The sequence below is a fragment of the Platalea leucorodia genome (assembly GCF_965183815.1).
Source record: "Platalea leucorodia genome assembly, chromosome: 4".
Lineage (NCBI taxonomy): Eukaryota > Metazoa > Chordata > Aves > Pelecaniformes > Threskiornithidae > Platalea > Platalea leucorodia.
In genome coordinates this window covers 16,940,960-16,960,565 of record NC_138826.1, presented here as the reverse complement: position 1 = coordinate 16,960,565, position 19,606 = coordinate 16,940,960, and the positions used below count along the sequence as shown (strand labels likewise).

General features: G+C 47.3%; 1 protein-coding gene across 1 annotated transcript in view; it reads left to right on the top strand.

The window, feature by feature from the left end:
* Positions 1-19,606, top strand: part of HPSE2 (heparanase 2 (inactive)) — a gene marked incomplete at its 5' end in the record, with an annotated part of 113,159 nt that overhangs the window by 5,764 nt on the left and 87,789 nt on the right. Inside the window, one exon of the mRNA XM_082308873.1 lies at positions 7,487-7,648. Coding sequence (XP_082164999.1) covers positions 7,487-7,648 — 162 coding nt within the window. The remainder of the gene's footprint in view (positions 1-7,486; positions 7,649-19,606) is intronic.

Sequence of the window (19,606 nt, the reverse complement as noted above, 5' to 3'; positions counted from 1 at the left end):
GGGTCTTTTCTGTTGGTTCAGCAAGGAGTGCTGTGGGTGCCATCTCAGTGCCTGAACCTGGAGCCCATTTTGGAAGCTCCCTGCTGGTGCTACAGCAAGAGTTTGGTGGGCTAACATGGAACCTCCTTGACTACCTCCCACCTCGAAGGCACACAGAGCTTTGGACAACCTGTGGTGGCATAAACATTGCTTAGAGTTTCCCCCTGTGCATATGTGCTGTAAAGGAAAAAGAGGTTACTCATAGCTGGAGTTCTTCAAGATGCATTGGCCCAAGCGCACGGCCTCTCCGTCCTGTCCCTCAGGCTTTGTGTAGCCTGTTGGGATTGTGTGGCTGAGAAGAGACCAAAGGACATTTACCACGCATAGCCAGCATGGCCCCGTGTGGGTCATGGGAGGGAGAGGGGAAGGGGAGCGCATATGCATGCTGTAGGTAGTGCGTCAGAAAAGTTTCTGAGCTGAAGTGCATATGGATAGCACATTTCAAAAATACTCTCTTAATAGCTGGTAAGTGACTTCCTTCTATTTTATCTCCTTTTTTGGAGAGGATACTGGGCATCTGGAAAAATGGCCAATTACCACAAAAAACTGGAAAAAGACATGTTTCTTGTGCTTTCCATGCTAGTCAGGAGATTTTGCTGTATAGTCTGGGAAATTTCACATTATGCTGTGCAATCCTGGCATAGGTTTTCTGGGCATCCTTTCAATTTGGGATCCATTCCTTCAGACACCTTCAGGTACCTGGCACTGCATCTGAACCTTGAGATTTGTGCAGCAGCGGGAACATCATTTCACCCTTACTCAGTCTGTATTGCACAGGCGGCTTCTAGGATGCTCTGCTTTTAGAGTGCGTGCGAGGGTCTTGGGTATTGAGTGGAAAGGAAGATAATAAATGCTAAATGACCTGAGGGTTCCTTTATATGTGTGTGTGGTTGCGCAGGGGCTGGGCCTGACTTCAGCCAGGGCTGCTGCTCCCACTCTTTGGTCCCTTCTGGCATGTGCCGGCCCTCTCCTACGCTTGGAGCCTGAGTTTACATAGTCAGTTCAGGGAACTCAGCTGGCCAAAACCTGATGGTGGAGAGGTGATTGCACTTCAGCTCGTTCAGCCGCCTGAACCGATTAATGGTGTGTGACCACGGAGGTGTAGAGGGCAGTACTGGGAAAGGAAAGCATGTAGTGAAAGGTGGGACCGCAGCAGCCACAGCCTTGGTCAGATTAAATCCTACAAAACTGTGTCCTGAAGGTGGGTGAAGCTCATCACTTGGTTCTCTGCCACCAAAAGGGTTGGTCCCCATACCTTCTTTTTGTTCTGCGCTATGTCTTTCTGCTGCTTCCCTTGTGTTGGCTCTGGCACATTTCTGATCCTCTGCTAAGCCAGCAGAAAACTAATTCAGGGAAAAAAAAAAAAAAAAGAGGCAACTGTTTTTCTGTGAATTTAGTCAGCAGGATCATGAGGGTCATCGTGGGGTATGAGGATACTGGAGCCAGAGCAAGGGAGGGTTATTGCCATGTGGCTGGGACTGCCCCTTTGGCTGTGCCAGCTTATAAAACTTTGCAGCAGGTGTTTCTGAATGAAGAACCATCCTGTTGTCCCAGTAAAAATGAAGAAACAAATTTTCCTTTATTCAAGGAATCACCTTCTGTTTCTGGTAACCCAGAGTCTCTTTTTGTCTGCTTAAGTGTCCCTTGGCAGTTTAGGCACCGGTCCTTTCAGAGCCTGCAGAGGAAACAGTTGTTTTTTCACCCTCCGAGTGTTTAAAACACAGCTCCTTTGGGAGGGCTGCGGAATTTCAGACTATGCAGGCACTCAGTCCCAAAGACGGGTAGATCCTCTGGTGTCCTTCGGTCTTCTGGGATTTGCCAGACCTTGGGCTGCTCTGTGCCTTGGCGTGAACGCCGAGGCAGCCTCCTGCTCTCTAGTTCCCAGGGACCACGGCCGCAGGGAAAGAGCTGCAACCTGCTCTGCCTGGCAGGGATTTCTGTGTAAGGAGCTCCAGTGCTTAGTTGTTTCCTCAGAAATTAAAAAAAAGACTGTAGAGATCACCTTACACAAGGTGAGGGAGATACTGCCTATGCAGGAGATACTTCCAAAGATTGCCTGTTTATCTCCATTTTTTCTTTTTAAATTTCTAACTAACTGTTTAGCTAGAATCATGCATAAAAATTTCTTTAATAACTGCAGGAAACAGCGCAATCAAACAATTAGATCCTGATTTGTTAGCTATTTGCTGGTATATGGGTGAGATGAAAGATTTCTATGGTTATATGTTTGATTGTTTATAATAAGCATCCTAAATTCTCTGAAAAACATTACATATTTTTGCTAGTTCCACTCTTCTTTCTGTGCTATATGTTCTTATGAATTAAAGGTGATTCATGCAAAGTTACGTGCATGGGAGAAATGCGTGTGACTTTTCATATTCAACTATGGGTTTTAAATTAGCAGTTGCCATTCAGGGAAAATGTTTTGAATTTGGATTATGGATTGGTCTCTGAATATGTTTAGGGAAGTAAAAAGTGAATCCAATGTTAGGAAATATTAAACAAGAATTGGAGAAACCCATTGAGAGCATTCTTATGCTATCAGCAAACTAGTTGACGACAGTGTAAAGAATGTATGTGTGGAACAGAGTGACAGAAGTGATCAAAGTCACAGCTCTCAGTCATAGAAATCAGTTTTTTTTCAGCCTCAAAAAAATGACTGAGCATATGATAAATGCTATGAACTCAGTGGCACGCAGAGAAGACAATTTGGGAACGATTATTTCTCTGTTTTCATGACACAAGAAATAGGGAGCATCCAGCAGAACTATTACATATAAACCAAACATGTATGATTTTTTTATATATATAGTGGGAAATAGCTTGTGGAACTCATTGTCAGGGAATTTTTCCCAGCTAGAAGAAAAGAATGATACTAATGTGTCAGAAATTTGCCTATTGAAGACAGACATGATGAGGATGCAGTTTCTGACTTCAGAAATCTTCGGGCTTTCTAAATAGAAGTTGTGTTCCCAATTTCACAGTCATTGGGCATTTTATAATAATTTCAGCAGACAAATCTGTTTTTTAAAGCATTTTAAAATGTGTTGATTTAAAAAGTAGGTATTTTACAAGTTTGGCAACCTGCAATTCATAAGTTTTTCCTGGTGACTCATTAAACATCCCTTTTAACTTCTGCACTAACACCATTTTCTAATATTCCAGTTTTTTAGTAAGAATATTCAGTTTTTGTTAACACAAAATAGTTTGGTTTTTTCCTTTTAAATTCACTTTCTAAGAAGTGAAGCAAACGGTCCCGTCAGGAGGATGGGCAAACTCAGCTTGTTCTGGTGCCGCAGCAGTGGTGGCTATGGCTTTTGCTGGAGTGGCGGTGGCTGTGGGCAGTGCTCGCTCTCAGGCACACACAAAAAGATGAGTTACTTCTCCTCTGCACCTTTCCGTCACACATCCCTTTGACCGTAACCATATCCCTCTGCCCTGTCCCCATAAGCCTGGGTCTGTGCCCTCCTCCTCCCATCTTCCAGCTGATCAGCCACGGTAGCCCGTGTCTGCTCCATGACTCTGGTGGCTCCTGGAAGGGAGCTGCCTATGTGTGGACGGTGGTGGGAGCTGTGGGATGGGTGCTTGCACACGGGCCACGCTGATGCCGGGTAAATTCCCATGTGCAGAAGCTCGCTCTGTGGGAGAGGGGACCCCTCCCCTGCAGGCAGCTGGGAGCTGTCTCTCTGTGCTGTGTGCCATCCCGGAGGTTTCACAGCTTGGGAGCTCTCTGGCCCGGTACTGGTGTGGTGGGAAAGGGTTAGTGCAACCCCTTGGTGCAGGCGACTCGCGGAAAGGGACTGCTAGAGCTCAGCCAGCCCTGGGCTGGGCATCTTGCCCTGGGCTGGGCATCTTGCCCTGGGCTGGGAGTGCGGTGCTTGTGTCACTCCGGAGGGGTGTTTTCTAGCTTTCCAAAATCTCCGTTGTGTAAGCTCTGGAGATGTGCAGATCCCAAGGCGGGACAGAGAAACGTGCAGGCACTCGGAAACACCACGGGGCCTTGGCAAAGCAGCATCCTCCATCCAGGGTTCGCGGCCTGGCGAGGGCAGAGCTCCGGCGGGAGCCCGACGTCCCAGCCGCGCCCGGCGGGCGGGAGGCAGCCGGGGGCGGGGGCCGAGGCGGGTACCCCCCCGCCGCCGCCGGGCTTTCCCCTCGGCGCGGCGGTGCCTCCCGCAGCCGCAGCTCACCTGACCGCCACACGGGTGTGCTCCCGCCATACCGCACGGCGGCTGCCGCCCCCGGCGCCGCGGGACCCGCGCCGCAGCCGGGCCGCCCCGCAGCGCCGCGCCGCCGGGGGTCCGCCGGGCCCCGCCGCCGCCGCGGGAGGCTGAGCTGGCCAGGGTACTGACCCGGCCCGCCCCGGCCCCGGCCCCGGCCCCTCTCGGGGCAGAGCTCGTCGTCTGCCGGCTTTGGAAACCATTTGGCGTCCTCTGGGGCTCCCACATCTGGAGTTCTTCTTTCGCACTTCTGGCAAGAGCTGCTTGGTTTCGTGTTTTGCCGGGTAGTTTGTTTCTTTTTTTTTTTTTTTTTAATCGACGTGTCCTTCTCCTGGAGCTCCCGCTCGGGGGCTGCAGTGCCCAGCACCTCCTGGGGTCCCCTCCTCCTTGTGCTCCTCACGTCTTTCCATTTTCTGTTTCTTCCTTTAAGATTTGAGGGCTGCGGGCTCCTTGCTGGCTGTTTCCCCTGGATTGCTCTTGCTGAGATTTCCCCCGAGCCTCCAGCAGCTGTGGCCTGCCACCCCGTTTCCCTCGGTGCTGCTGGTTCAGAAGAGTGATGTGGAGGTGCCCTTGCCTCCCCCCCTGCACCGAGTACAGCCTGGTGGGGTCTGGATGACCAGGCACTGAGTTCTTTGGGGAGCTCCATATCCCAGATGTCTGCCCACTGTTTAAGCTGGAGCTATAATGAATGTGGGGGCCACCTCCATTTTTAGGTCTTGGACAAGTTTCTTGGGTCCTTCATCAGTCTGAGAAGCCAGGACCTTGCATGCCTTGCCTCTGCTTCCTGAATGACTGCAGTGGCAGCTCTCTGAGAACCCCATGAAGATGACTCCCAGAGAGTGCCCCTACTTTCTGTGCCCTGCACGCCTTCTCCCAGACCTCAACATCTAAGGAAACACCAGGGATTTGTCTGAATGTGACTTGACTTCCTTGTGCTAATCCCTGTCACAGCAGCTCATCGCCTAAGGACAGGACTACAAACACTGCTCCTGCCCCTTGTTCCTGGGTCTGGTCCCCTGGGCCTGCCCTTTGTCCCCAGACCCTTCTGACAGTTCACACAGGGCCATCCCTTGCCCAGCTGTGCGTTTGCTGTCACCTGTGGTCCCCAAAGATGGAGGTAGGGGTGTCGCACCGACCCACTGCCACGTCCCCTTGCACTCTCCAAGGTGCTGTCCTGGCCCCTGACCGGGAGGGCAGGGACCCTGGTCACAGGCCAACGGTTCCTCCACATGGGCCCTGGTTTGGGTTTTAGGAGCCCTCCATCTCTTTTAGGAAACGAACTTGTTTTGACCCAGTCTGGACTGTCTTATAGCAGTTTGAAGAGAATAGGAGACAGTGTATTGACCATCTAGTTTCAAACCTCTCTGCCTCTCAGTCGTCTTCTCCTTCAGGGCCTCCTCAATGTGTTTTGCTCCATTTTGCCTTGGGGGTGGGGGGTGTACAACTGTTGCATTCAGTTCTGTACAAAGGGAAATCCATCACCCAGGAAGGCGAATGACTATTCATGAGCTCCAGGTGACACCAGTAGCTGTAGTAATAGCCTTTCTGGTGCAGGAGAGTGATAAGGTTGTGTTTCTCAATCTTCAGTTCTCCAAATACCTGCAATAGGGGTTCAGGATTGTATCATTCATTATTTGGGCAGAGTTTGGGTAGGCCCAAATCTTACTCAGTGTCAACCTAACAGGTTGTGCACCAAAAGCACATGGTGGGGGGGCGTGTGCTCATTATCTGCAGGGGAACATTGTACCATCTCATCTCTCTGCATTAAAGCCTCTGTGCTGGATGTGGAAATACTGACCCATATTTTCATGCTAGCTGTGTGCTGCCCTGTCTCCACTCCTGAGCATGCTAGCTGCAGGTGGAGGAGAGAACTCGCATCCCTAACTACAGAACACAGGTGCTTTTATGACATTACTGTTCTGAGCAGTCTTTTTTAGGCAGGCTTTAGAGAAGCTGCATCAATCCCAAACTGTGCAGTAAAGAGACAAACAGGGCACAGCCTGGGCAAGACAAACATAGTGACTCTAGGATGAGGCTCAGAGACAGGAAGATAATGTGGCTTCCAGTCCTCTACCCCACCTTCGGAGGGGGCTCCCTGCCGGGCCAAGAGATAGCAGAGCTTTGAACCTAGGTTTGCTGAACCTGAGATTTGACACCTTGAAAGACAGAGGCATGAATACTGGAAACAACTTTGGTGTTCCTTGATGTGCGTAACAAGAACGGAGCTGGAGAGTACATGTGGCAAGATGTCACTCCCTTCTGACAACAAGCTCCTTCAGAAACTTCTAGCTAGATGCGAATTAAACCAAGCAAAGCCCTACCTCGTGGTGCAGAGGGTGGGCTCATGCAATGTGGTGGAAGAACTCCAACTTCCATCCTTCCTTATCAGTGCTGGCTGCCTAAGGTTTTGTAAGAATTAGGCACAGCATATGGTGTCTGTGGTTCTGAGCATGTTACAGCATTTATTAAACTCAGAAAGGGACCTTGCAAGGACTAGTTTGCACTATTCCCCTCCCATTTAGAGACTGGACACATCTTACTTGATTCTTTTCTGCCTTGCTACCCCCATCTTTGCATTTCCCCAGCAGGTGAGTAGTTTTAGGAAAGGGAATATCTTATTCTTATTCCACAATACGACTTATAAAATGCTCATATGAAGAGAAAACGATTGTTAAATGAGCTTCCTGCCTCCTGAATTGAATGTCAGGAGTTAGAAGTGTACAGAGACCCGTCATAAGCCATGCTGACCTAACTCTAGCTGTGATAGCTGCAGTGAGGATAAACAAGGTGAGAACAAGACTCTTTGACAGGCAAGGGTAAACGGAAGCCAGAGGTCACCAGAATGGAGTTTAGTCTTTTCTTATTATTTAGTGTCAAACACACCAGTAACAGGGTCATATTATAAATTTTGGGAGACTTCTGTGCTTTCCTGCAAGGGAGGGGTCATCATTGTAAGAGATCAACTGCTAGGCAGGTGAAGGATGGAAGGGGCGGTAGGTTGTGTTAGCATATTAAAGTCAATGACTTGAGCTTTCTGTGGGAGAAAAGGAGACTTGTGCAGAGGAGGTTCATCGGATAGGTGGATCCCAGGGGTTTGGACCCTTTTCTGGGTTGCTTGTGCTGCGTGATGGTTGCGTGGCTGTCGTGTTGGCTGGTTCTGATCCAAGCGTCTGGTGAAAATGAAAGCTGAGGTTTGGCCATCTCCCTTTTTTCTTTCCCTTTTGCTGTAGACATTGTTCGCAGCGACATTGCCCTGGATAAGCAGAAAGGCTGTAAGATCGCCCAGCATCCTGACATAATGTTGGAGCTACAGAGGGAAAAGGCAGCTCAGATGCACTTGGTTTTGTTAAAGGAGCAGTTTTCAAACACATACAGCAACCTCACATTAACAGGTAAGGCTGCAAGACCAGCTCTGGAGCCAGGAGCTGGGGCTAGTTCTTGCTAACTCACAGGTGTGTTAAAACCCTCGGGTGCTTCACCTCTGTATGAATTAGCATCTCTCTGGCTGCCTCTGTTTCCTACCAAGATTACGGGGTGCTGGGAGGGAAAGGACCTGCAGGAACTCATGGTGGACTCATGAGGCCTCTGCGGCTGGCACCTACGCAGACACTCCAGATTTGGTGCCCCTGGACAGAATGTTTTCTGCAGTCTGACCTAAGCAGAATACCACGGCACGTGAAGTGCTGGAGAAATCTCCCTGCTAACTGTTCACGTCGATGGGGCTGCAGCAATTACTAAATTTGGAGTCCTTTAAGCTGCAGCTGATTTTTTTTTCTTTCCAGAGCATGCACTTTGTGTGAACCCAGTAAATATTAAAGAGCAAATATAAAGGGATAATGGCCCAGACAGAGATGAGAGGATACTCTTTTTCTGGCAACTGTTTGTATTATCCAGGGAACAGAATCTCAAAGGATGGAGGAGACTGCCACATTTTGGATACACATTTAATGGTGCTTGTAAAGGACTGATGTCTTCAGGCAGTGAGCGGGCAGAAGGATGGGATCCCAGCAGCCAGCAGTGTCCTTTCATAGCTGTTCTCCTTATCACTACAGCTGGATGAGCCACAGATGATGGGAAGGAGGAAGAGACTAATAAATCAAACAAGATCCCCTTCTCCTCTTGCCGGGTCCCTTTCCTGTGAAAGGCAGGGAGGCATCTGATTTTTATGGGAGGGCGGGCCCTGTGCTCTGGCTGGGGAGGAGATGGCAAGCCCTGTGGTAGCCCTCCCCTGCTGCTGGGCTGGGAGAGGCAAGCGGGTCCTGCGCAACCTCCCCCCCTCTGCTGCCGTCCCTAATTCAATGTCCAGCCCCTGCCTTTAAGCCAGCACAGATCTGCGTCCTCGTAGGGACAGCAGTGCAGCAGTGAGCTCTGACTCTCCTGGGGACGTCGACTGTGCTGGACCTTTTGGGGACCCCACAGAGGTGGGATGGCAATACCAGGGCTGGCAGAGGGCTCAGCCCCAGGGGGCTGTGGGCATCGGGGCCACAAGCATGGCTGAATCGCATCATTCCTGAAAGCCCAGCATTTAAATGGGATCCTCAGAGCCGTTTCTCATTCTCTGTAACGTAATCCACTTGGCTGTTTATTCCCAGTACAACTGCTGGAATCAACATTGTCAGCTTTTCCCCTGACAACTTGCTTACTTTCCACTAAACAAACTTCCCTCGAGAAGAGAAGCTGCTCTCCCCTATCCTCCTTCCCTCGCTGCTTCAAAAGCTCTCCAGCATTGCTCACATTTTTTACAGAACCTGCAGAGCAGAGGTGCTACCTGGTTATCAGCTCAGCTCTTAGCCTTTCCAAGTGTGTTTACAGGATAGTTCAGAAGGTTTTAGCTCTAACTCTCCAGGGGGGAGAGAGCAATTTCACGGGAATATTACCTAAAGAACTATTTTAATGTCCTTTAACTCCCTTTGAATGTGAGCAGAGCAACTTCATAATTGTTATGAAGTTTAATCTTTTATTTCATAGGCATAGTCTGAGAACATGGACTCTAGACAGCTAAGCATAATATTTAACTGGAACTCTACTAACTTGTGTAAATATTTCCCTTCTCCGTGATGGATCTGGTGTTTGGGGTGGGCAGAGGGGGTTGTACATCTGTTGCAGAAGGGCATTCCTTACCTTCAAAATTCAATCAGCCGGAGTTTGCTTGAGGACTTCTTTTTGTTCCCTGCACAGTGGTTTTGTACAGTGCTGTAGGGAGTCCCCAGATCAGCAGCAAGGTATGTGGGGCGAGGTTCAGGAGCAAGGGTCCAGACCTGGTTTGGGGAGGGATAGTGAAGGACTGAGTTTGCAGGGATGGAGTATCCAGGGGATCCCTGAGAACAGGGTTTCCTTCCTAGAGGTCTGTATCCGGGAATCAGTTGGCCTCGTGCATTGCATGTGCTGTGGATGACCCTCAGTACTCAGTGTCCAACCTAGACTGGAGGAATATTCAACCCCACGCCTCTGAGAGGGGCTCCTACTACTGCTAGTTCCTGCAGCACTTCAATTATACCAAATAAATGTAAATGGAGTATCTTGCCCAAAGTCATGTGAGAATAAAGGTGCTTTACAATGGGATAGCTACCCTAGGAGAGCTTGGGAATAGGAATACCACCATGAGGCATCTTTATTCCCGTGCTACTACTGCTACCACTGTAGTGATTTCGATAAAAAGTCCCTTTCTCTTCCTTCTCCTCCCAGATGACATAGTTATATGAGCAACTTAAAAGACTATAGATCAGGCCTCCCGTGCTGTCTGCAAGTGTGGGCAAGCGATATTGCCATCAAACTTCCATGCGGTATCCTCATGGCTTTAAGAATGAAAGCTCTTAGAGTGCAGGGAATGTGATTCTGCAGTCCCTGTGGCATCAATGTAAATCAGGGGCTTTTTCAAATCTATTCACCAGTTGCACATGGTTCCCACTGCGCTCCTTATCTCAGCAATCTGGCAGGGTTGTGGTTTTGCACTGGGATTTAAGCTGCTCCCAGCAGCAGGTACCTCCAAGGTAAGAGGGTGTCTTAAAATGAAATGTGTTTTTTTGTGCTAAGACACAACTGAGACTGAGTGAAACCAGGCAGTCTTTCTGGCTCTCATTCCTCCAGAACACATGTTAGACTCTGGCTTAGGCCACTTCGGTTTCTCTAGACAAATATGAGCTTTCCTCAGCTCCTGTCTGCAGGCTTTCTCTTGCATCTTGCAGTTGCTTTCTGTACGTGATCTTTCTAGGCTTACCAAGCCTGCCTCTCTGAGATGAGTGATAGTCTTTGATCTGTGACAGTACTACTTAAATTCTGTATAACATTTTGAGGCTTATTAATCTTTGCTGCTTCCCCCTTGGTGCTCAGCGATAGGTATCTCGTTTCACAGATCAGCATCTCTGATGCTCTTGGGTGAACCTGTGGTAGGGCAGAGGGAGAGTGCACAGCATTGCTTGCTCTCCTCTAGGAACTGGCGCTCAGCTCAGCTCAGCCTGCAGTGGGATATGGGAGGAGGAGGAATCTTTCACTAGAAACACTTCTCTGCTCCTTCCCAGTCGAGTTTGGCGGAGCAAGTGGCGATTCTTTAATGGCTTGTATCAGCAGGAGTGGAAGTTGCAATCGTCACCGCAGGCTCTCCTCCTTTGCAGCCCTCAGGAGAAATGTCCAGGTGACAGTAAGGTGATTTTGGAGCCCTGGAGCTGAGGGGTGAATGCACAGCATTGGGCTGGCAGCAGGTGGGGTGTGAGGAACTGTCCGGGGCAGTGCAGACAGGACACGCATGCAGGTTTTAGGGAGTGAGATTGTCAGAGTGGGGCAGCAGCAGGCAGAGCTTTGATAGATTAAATCTGAAACCCTCCATCTGTGGTGCCAGTTTAGGCTGGGTTCATGTACTGCATTTCTACTTTAACAGACTGGATATCCACAGGTTTCTGCACTGTTGTTAAGTAAAGCCCGTTAAGCCTAATAGAAGAGAGAATTGTTCAGGTCGGTAGACATATGTGAAAAACTGTTCCCTCCTGTATTAACATGAAGTGTTAAGTGTAACTGAGCTTCCCAAGATACAAGGACAAACTGTAAATTTGCTTTCAAGAGTTCCCATCCTGAGGAAACAAAATAGTGCCCTGCTTCTCATTCTGAAGAGTGGAAAAACGTCTCTTCTTTCTGCTCTACCTGCTGCTTGAAGCCACGATGCAGATTACTTCGCTGCGTCAAGAGACTGGTGTTGACAGCTCCCCAGCCTGTTCTACCACAGCACATCTGCACTGAAAAGCCAGTGAGGAAACTGCAGGGTGTGCGGTGGGAACCCCTCACCCTGTCACGTCACATCACATCATGCAACACAGCCTCTAAAAGTAGTGGCTAAGGAAGGAGACTCTCCCCACAGGGTACATAATGCTCCCAGTTGCTCTGTGGTCCCACCCTGCTGAGGGTATTAGCAGAGAGTCTCTTCCAGCTGCACTTAGAGAGACATGAGGGATTAAAATCAGGTGGGAGCTCCTAGGAACAGAGTTGAGAGCTGCCAAAGAGTGCATTTCACTGTCTGTGTCCAACACTGCAATCAGGTGTTTTACATTGGCATCCCATTACCCCTGTTAAGGTCATTAGATAACTTAAACTCTGCCATAACAGCAGTTGTGAGCTCTTTGTGAGGTTTTCCTTGCAGAAAGCCACTTCTGGAGATGTTAGCAACCAGGCAGAGACCCTGTTCATCTAGGGTAAGTGGTATGGGTGTGTGAGGAGGTGGTGGTGGTGGTGGTGATGATGATGGTGGTGATGATGATGATGGTGATGATGATGATGATGATGGTGGAGGGCACACGCCAGCTTTTCCAAAGTAGGGGTGCACAGTGGTGGCATGAGTGGGAGCAAAACAGATCATGCGGGAGCAGAAGTGTGCATGTGGCTACTGCAGAGCAATCATGCACGGGGTGGCATGGAGCAAGGATAAGGGCAGTGTGTCTGTGTGAAGAGCTTGCAAGAGAGAAGCTGCCCCACAGAAATATATTTTTCTCCTCTCCCCTGAAGACAGCGAGAGCCGCAGTCGTGCTTGTTCCTTGGCAGGGAATCACACGGCTCAGGTCAAGCACCTGTGATATTTGTGTTTCCTGCACTTGTGAACCTCCCTTGGTGGTTTTGTGATTTCTGCTGAATGCTGTGGGGTTTGTGAGATGGTGGTCCTGGAGCAGGACATATCTGCAGGGCCTGGGACCTGTCCTGTGGGCTGCTGGGTCTGGAGGGGGCTGTGGCTCAGAGGCTGCCTTTATGAGGGGGTCTGTACAGAGAGCAGGGCACGGGGCTGGCTGTGCTTTTGGTGCCTGTGCTGCTGGGCAGAAAGGCTGCTCTACTTGTTTTTGCTGGAGTTTTCCCCAGATATATGGGTTTATCTCCACTTATAGCTAACTCTGTGGGGCTGGAGGGAGGGCCGCCTTGCGAGATAGGACCTAGGAGGGTTGTTGCAGAGGTAAGTGCAGCTTTTTGCCTTTGCAGGGCCTTTTTGGCACTGTGTTTGGGATCAGCAGCCTAAACGTCCTGTGGTCTGCACAGCAGCGGTATGTATCATAGCTGTTTTACTGGGTGCCACATCGGGGTGGTCTGCACTGTGCTTGCTCTCCAGCTCTCCTTCAAGGAGAATGCTCTCTGGGGCTTTGCAACAGGCCTGTCAGTGGCTTTCAGATCAGGCTGTCTGCCCTTCTGTCCATCCCAGCCCATTACGCGTTATACATGTTATCCACAGCGTTGTACAAAATAGATCTGAAAAGGACCTCAAGAGGGCATCTTCTAGCCTTTTCCGTGACAAATCAGCTGTACCTGGACTCTGCTTGGGGAAAGGTGCACAAGGAGAGGCAATATCTTCTGTGTGACCAGCTGATACCGTTGGAAAAACAGACTGACTTTGGGGGGCTTGAACCCTTTGTTAAGGCTGAAGAAGAAAAAGCAGCATTCAAAGCTAAATACACAGTGAAAATAATTTCCCTGAGTTTGTCTCCTTGATTAGCACAACTGGGGTACTGGTGGAGAAGTCACATCAGCAAGGGGAAGACAATAATGTTATCAGCTCCTATGGGAAATAGACAGGGAGAGAGGATTGCTGTGAAACACTGGGGGATTTCCTGGGAGGAAGGGACCAGAAAAATTGTAATATGTTGTTAAAACAATATCTGTACTGAGCCCATAGTTGATGACCAGCAGAGTTGCCAAGTCCATTTTAAGGATGGTTTGCAGGTGTCTTCTGAGACCTCAGGACCAGAACTGAGGGCACGGTGCTGGAAAAAATAAATGTTGAAAATCAATCTCTTGTAACTGAGTACTTTTGTGCCATTATCAGTTGTTTATATGAGCTCATTCTGAAGCAAAGTGGCTGTCTTTTTTCACTATGCAGCTTTCTGAGGGCATTTGGTGCGTAGCTGAAATATATCGCATTCCTGGGCATGTCTGTGTAAAGCCAGCAGGTTGTGGGGCTCAGCGGCTGGGCACCGGCATTGCCCAGGTTGTGGGGACATCACTGTTGACTGATTCAAATGATGTGGCTTTATCCTTGTTCTTAAACCTCCTGTGATGGGAGAGATGTACCCTTCCTCAGCAATTGGCTCTAAGGCGTAGTTATCTATATCATTATGGAGTTGGTGTTTTTAAAATCTCTTGCTTCGATTTAAGCCCATTATGGCATGTCTCTCCCCCTGTGGACATGGAGAGCAGCTTACAGCACTCCTTTCCTCTTTGCAGAAATCTTTTACATATTTGAGGCTTGTTATCATGTTTCCCCAAAGACTTTTGTTCTCTGTGCTGAACAACTGCCTTTCTTTTGCTCTTTCCTCATGGCCATGTTATTTTCAAGTTGAATGACACATGCGTGGTTGATTCTGCCTCTTGAGGTCCCTTTCAGCACTCTTTAAAATTTTTTGTGGTTCTGTGTTTTGTTGGGGTCCCTTGGGCTCCCTCCACTTGGTCTGGGTGGTTTTTGAAGTGGATTGCCTTGAAATGAGCCCACTATTGTAGCCGAGGCTTTTCTTGACTAAGAAGAGCAGCAGGGTTATTTCATGTATCTCATGCGTGACACTCCTGTCTGTATATCCCTGCAAAAATCATAGATTTTTTTTTTTTGGTACAGTATTGCTTGTTCATGCCTGCACTTTTGTGTACCATTTCCCAACCAGCTGTGCATTTCCCCTATGGAATTTTATCTAGACTCTATTTTCTTAATTTGCTAATTAAAATGTTATACAAAACTGGAGCTAAAGCCTTGCGAAAGTAAAGGTATATAACATCTGTTGCCTCTATCTCGCATACGAGACCCTTTTGCTCTGTCAAAGAGAAGGCAGGCTGGCTTCACGTGGCAAGGCTATTGCTTCCAGCCCTTCCTTGCAGATGGGTTGTTTGATTTTTTCAAAATTTTTCCAGGAATTGAAGTTATGTTGACTGGTCTGCGATTTCCTTGAGTTTTCAACCTGTTGAATATATCCGCTATATTTGCCCTTTTCCAGTCTTTCGAAACTTCGTTTGTCTTCCAGAAATTCCCAGAGATAGTTGCTGATGGACCTCAGCCTATTTGACAACATCAAACTTCAGTAATCTTCATTCTGCTCATGCGCTACTATGCCTTACACTTCTACTCTGCTGCTTTTAATTGCATTAACTTTGTGGTTTTAGTAATCCTTTTTCATGAGGTCTGACCCAACAAAAGCATTAAATGTTTCAGCTCTGTCTCTGCAAGTCTGAGAGCTGTTGGCTGTTGTGAAATTGTGTCCCAACTTATACCTCTTTGCTTCCTGAGACAGCTGTGAGCCAAACCCCTGGGATCCCCTGCCTCCTCTTACCCTAATTAGTAGTTTTACAACTCGTTATGCACTGATGGTGTGCGTGCGTGTGTGAGAGAGGTCATGAAGGTGAATCTCTTTTTCAGGTGACACTCTCTAGTCTGTTAAGCAACATTTTGGCTTTCTCATTATCTGATTTGGTTATTGCTTTTGTAACTGTGGGGAACGTGGCTTCCTATGACATGTTCAGTATTTATTAAATTCAATTTATTGTCCAATTTAACTAGCCTCACAAGAGAAGATATTTTATAAATTGTGTATCTTAAAATTAGCAATAATACGTACATTATAATATGTAATGTCATTACCAGAACCAGCCAGTTCTGGGTGCTGTGTAGAGAATAAAGAAAACACATAAACCTAACAGAAAACAGATTTCGGTGGGAGGGGGGAGGGCTGACACGCACTAACAGCTTTGGAAAGCTTGCGGCGTGTTCAGTGGCATAGACCAATCTATTAACCTTTTCTCCCTGCTCAGGAGGTGATGAACTCTTTGGTCTGTCTCTCCCCACTGATGTAGTTATCAAATGTCTCCTCGTTACTGCTGGCAATCCCTGCTGCGAGTGGTTTCTGTTGAACACTTGGCTCTTTCGCTCTGTCCCTCTCTCCTGGTGCCGTTGCTTTGTGCTCATCCACATCAGCCTGATGGAGTTTCCATTTCTCCTCTGTGTGCTGCAAGCCATGGAGGAGTCTGATTTACCCTTATCGTACCCCCACACTAAGATAATTTGCATTTGTTCCCTTATCTTGCTGCGTGTTTACAAAACATGATCTTTCCTGAACTCCCTTTTCATTCTGCATGAAACCTCACTTGCCAACCCTCTGACTTTACTAAAGCCTCTGTCCTTACACTGCACTGCTTTTACCCTGCTGCTATTTTCCCTTCTATTCCTAATGAGCACAAACACTCATTTCTGGCTCCCTCGCCCATGGTGCTTTCCACCTTCGTGTTTTTTTCCCAGTTTTTCTCTGCTGATGGGAATCAAACCTCAAGGAGCCTCCTTCCTAGTTTTGTTCCTGTTTCTTCTTTCACAATTTTTTTTCTCAGCGCATTCCAGGAACTTGATGCAAGGCTGTGTCTGATGTCTTCCTTTCCCAGCAAATGTGTGGGCAGTTAAGGTCTGTAATTACCCGTGGGTTCTGTGTTTCAGATGCTCCCAATAAGCCTGTGCTTCTGATCTCCCTGATTTTGTAGCCTAAAGCAGACCCCCAGTGTGCCAGTGTCTGGGCTCCTTCCACTCTTACATTACACAGAGGTTTTTATACCTGTCCTTTGTACTACTGAATTTTACCCCCTGCTTTTATGCTGGGCCCTGAGATCATCCAGACCTTCTCATGTGATGTTTCTCATCCTCTGCTGCTGATAATTTTCCTCTTCGTCAGCATCATGCTTAACTTTGACTTTCAACCCCTGGAGCTTACTTTGCTTCTCACGATCAGGTTAAAACCCCCTCTCCCCCCATGCTAATGTAACGCCTATGAGCAGCAGTTGAATTTTGTGGATTTTCCTCTTTCATAAGCTGAATAGATTTGGCTCCTTAAGCTTCACTTCACCAAAGTCCCTTTGTAGCTCCTCCTCTGTCCTGTGGCCATGCAGGACAGACTTTTCCATCCTGGAGATATGAGCTCTGTATTGTTTTCCCTTACATGTATTATCTTGCGCTTGGCTGAATTAAAGTACGCTTGGCTGGATGGTGGCCATTTAGCCATACAAATTGGATTGCAGGGTAAACAGGGGCTGTTTTGTTCATTATTTACTAACCTACGTTTGTGCTATCTACAAGCTGCCTCTAAGGATCTTATATTTATCTAAATGATTGGTAAAAACACTGCATCCTGTGGGATGGGAAGCAGGCGATGGATATGTTTTTGTCTCATCAGCCTCTTCTATCCATCGAGTTATGCCAAATTATTTCTATTAACGCAAGTTCTTAAATCAAGCTGTAACATCAGTTAGACAGGACTTGATTCTGTACAACATATGTTCGCTGGTAATTAGTTGAGACATGAATATAATGAATTATCGGTTGATTCTCATATTGGCTTTTAATTATGTTGTCTAGGTCTGCTGTCAGGCTGACTGGCTGTCGCTCCCTAAGTCAGCTAGTCCTGCCTAACCACCGGCACGGGGTTAGGGCTCTCCTACCCTTCTAGAATTACTTGGCATTCCAAGATTTATTAAAAATTAGCATCAGCAGGTCAGAGATCTCCTTAGTGCACTTGGAGGTGCGAATTATCCAGGGTGGGTGATTTAACGGTGTTTATCTAAAGCAGATGTCATCTAATACATCTCTTGGTCATTAGTAAACTGTGAAGTACATCATTGTCTTATGATGAGTTCATCATCATATCTTTTTCCCAAATATAGAACACATTTATATTTTTGTAATTACATTGGTAATTTTACCGTGTGCACAAAATAATGGATCTATGTTCACATTTCCTTCTTTCCTCTATATTTAAATTCCTACTATTAACTTGGCAAGGCATGAATTTTTCCATTGTATTTTTTAAAATACTTTATTAATTTTCTACACTTTGTAATTTGCAGTTGATTGCTATTTCTTTAGCTTTACAATTATGGCTTATATTGTGTTCTGTTATTGCTGTCCATACCACTGCATAAGGACGGGTTTCCAACCAAAATCCCCTTCTATCGTGGTGGTGGAATATGCTGATTTTGGCCATCTAAACCACCTAAAAACAAACTAAAAAAAACCTTTAAATATTCCTTTGGATTCTTTTAGTCCGTTATTTTCTTTCCAATAATTTAATTAGATAAATTTTCTCAGCCTGGAGAAGTTGAAGCACCTTGTGTATGTATTTCTGGCTGGGATTACAGTCCCACTAACTTTTCTCAAATGCAGGCTTTGAGAAGGTGGCTGCCAATGCAGACAGAGCAGGGAACTCTGTGTCTAGTGAGTTCTCTGGGTTTTTAAAAAACTTCCAAACAAATTGTGACATAGCAACAAATTTTGCTGCAGTCAGAGGAGCATCACCAGCTTCAGTGTTCCGGCCACCATTCCTATGTATTTGCTCCCTGTGAAAAATAACAGGAATGTTATTTACGTGCTGCTGGGAAGCTTGCAGCCAGGAATTGGCGATGCGTGTCTGTGACATGCAGGATACATCTCTGACAGACCTGTGCTTTGTGGCTGGGCTAACTCATGGAGAAAACAGAGAGGAGAGGGAAGAGGCACAGTTGGTAAGCCTGGCTTGGCGGGGAGCGACGGGGATAATCTCTGCGGCCGGAGCCTGGCTCCTGCCTGCACCGCACTGCTCGGTGGGGGCACTGCCTGCTGGTGGGAACGCAGTTGGGTCCCAAGGCTTGTTCTCCGGTTGCTCGCTCTAACCCCTTTTCCATCTGTCCGTTCATTTATTATTTACTGCTTTCTCTTGCTCTTTTCTTAGTTAGCTGGTTCCTGATGCTCCTGGGTCAGGAAGGGGCTGTCTTATGGGGAACATGAGGGCAGCAGCAAATGCCGCTATACTGCTGCTCTGGCAGCCCTCATTGCTGTGGGGACAGGAGCGTGTGGCACGCACAGTTAATTAAATTCTTTAACATTTTTCCAAGTTGGGAAAAGGGTCACAATCCTGGAAATAAGAGGTTCACAGTCCCATGTGCAGTCTACGCTCTGCTTTTTCAGAGGCTTGTACTGGGGATGGATATGCTGGAGTGGGAAAGTAATGTGAGAGCCTGTGGAAATGCACACTTTGTGCAGCTAGAAGTGGTGTGGGGAAGAGCGAGGTTACAAGGTGTTCAAAAGAAATTTTGGATCTCTTTTTACTTCATTAAGTTTTATATTGGGTTGCTGTGCCAAGAGACACAATCATTTACTTTCTTAAAGAAATGAATAACTCCATGCATTTAAATTTTTTTTTTTCTTTCCCCTGTTGAAAAGGTGGTAAAAGCAAGGGTTTTGTAGGAGAAACTGAAACTGGTTCAAATATAATTCTATTAACTAATTAGGGGAACCCTGGAAATGGGGCTGAGACTTGCAAGCCTTTTTTCTTCTTTTTGCTGGGGCACTCCAAGAATCGGATCACCTGGGGAAAGCATGTTTAAGAAATACCAGATGGTCTCTGCGATGCTCCAGCTGTGGACAATCACTCCCAGCCAGGCAATCTGCCTTGCTGTCGAAGCCCTCTAAAACTGTGCTGCCCATTTGTCATGCTTCTCCAATTGCAGCGCTCTGGATAGCTTCTTTTTTCCTTGTCTGGCTCTTCCTTTCCAGTTTTTATCACCCACCCCCTCCATGAGCTAATGTAGTAACATCCCTTCATTGGCTATAAATCCATTGAAGAGCCATATATAAAATATTACTTTGTTAGGGAAGATTGGGAAACATCTGTTTTTTACCCGTAAGAGTCAGTCCCTACTTGTCTCATATGACGATGTGACTATTTATATATTTGTAAAGTAAAAAGAAGGAGAGAAAGATAGGAATCCTAGAAACAATTTGAGTGGAGCCTCTAAATGGAGGAAACTGATTCAGCTCTGGGATTTGTTTGGAGGCTAATGCTTGGGGAAGGGGGGAGGCACAGGCCAAGAAATTGTTTAGATGTCTGACA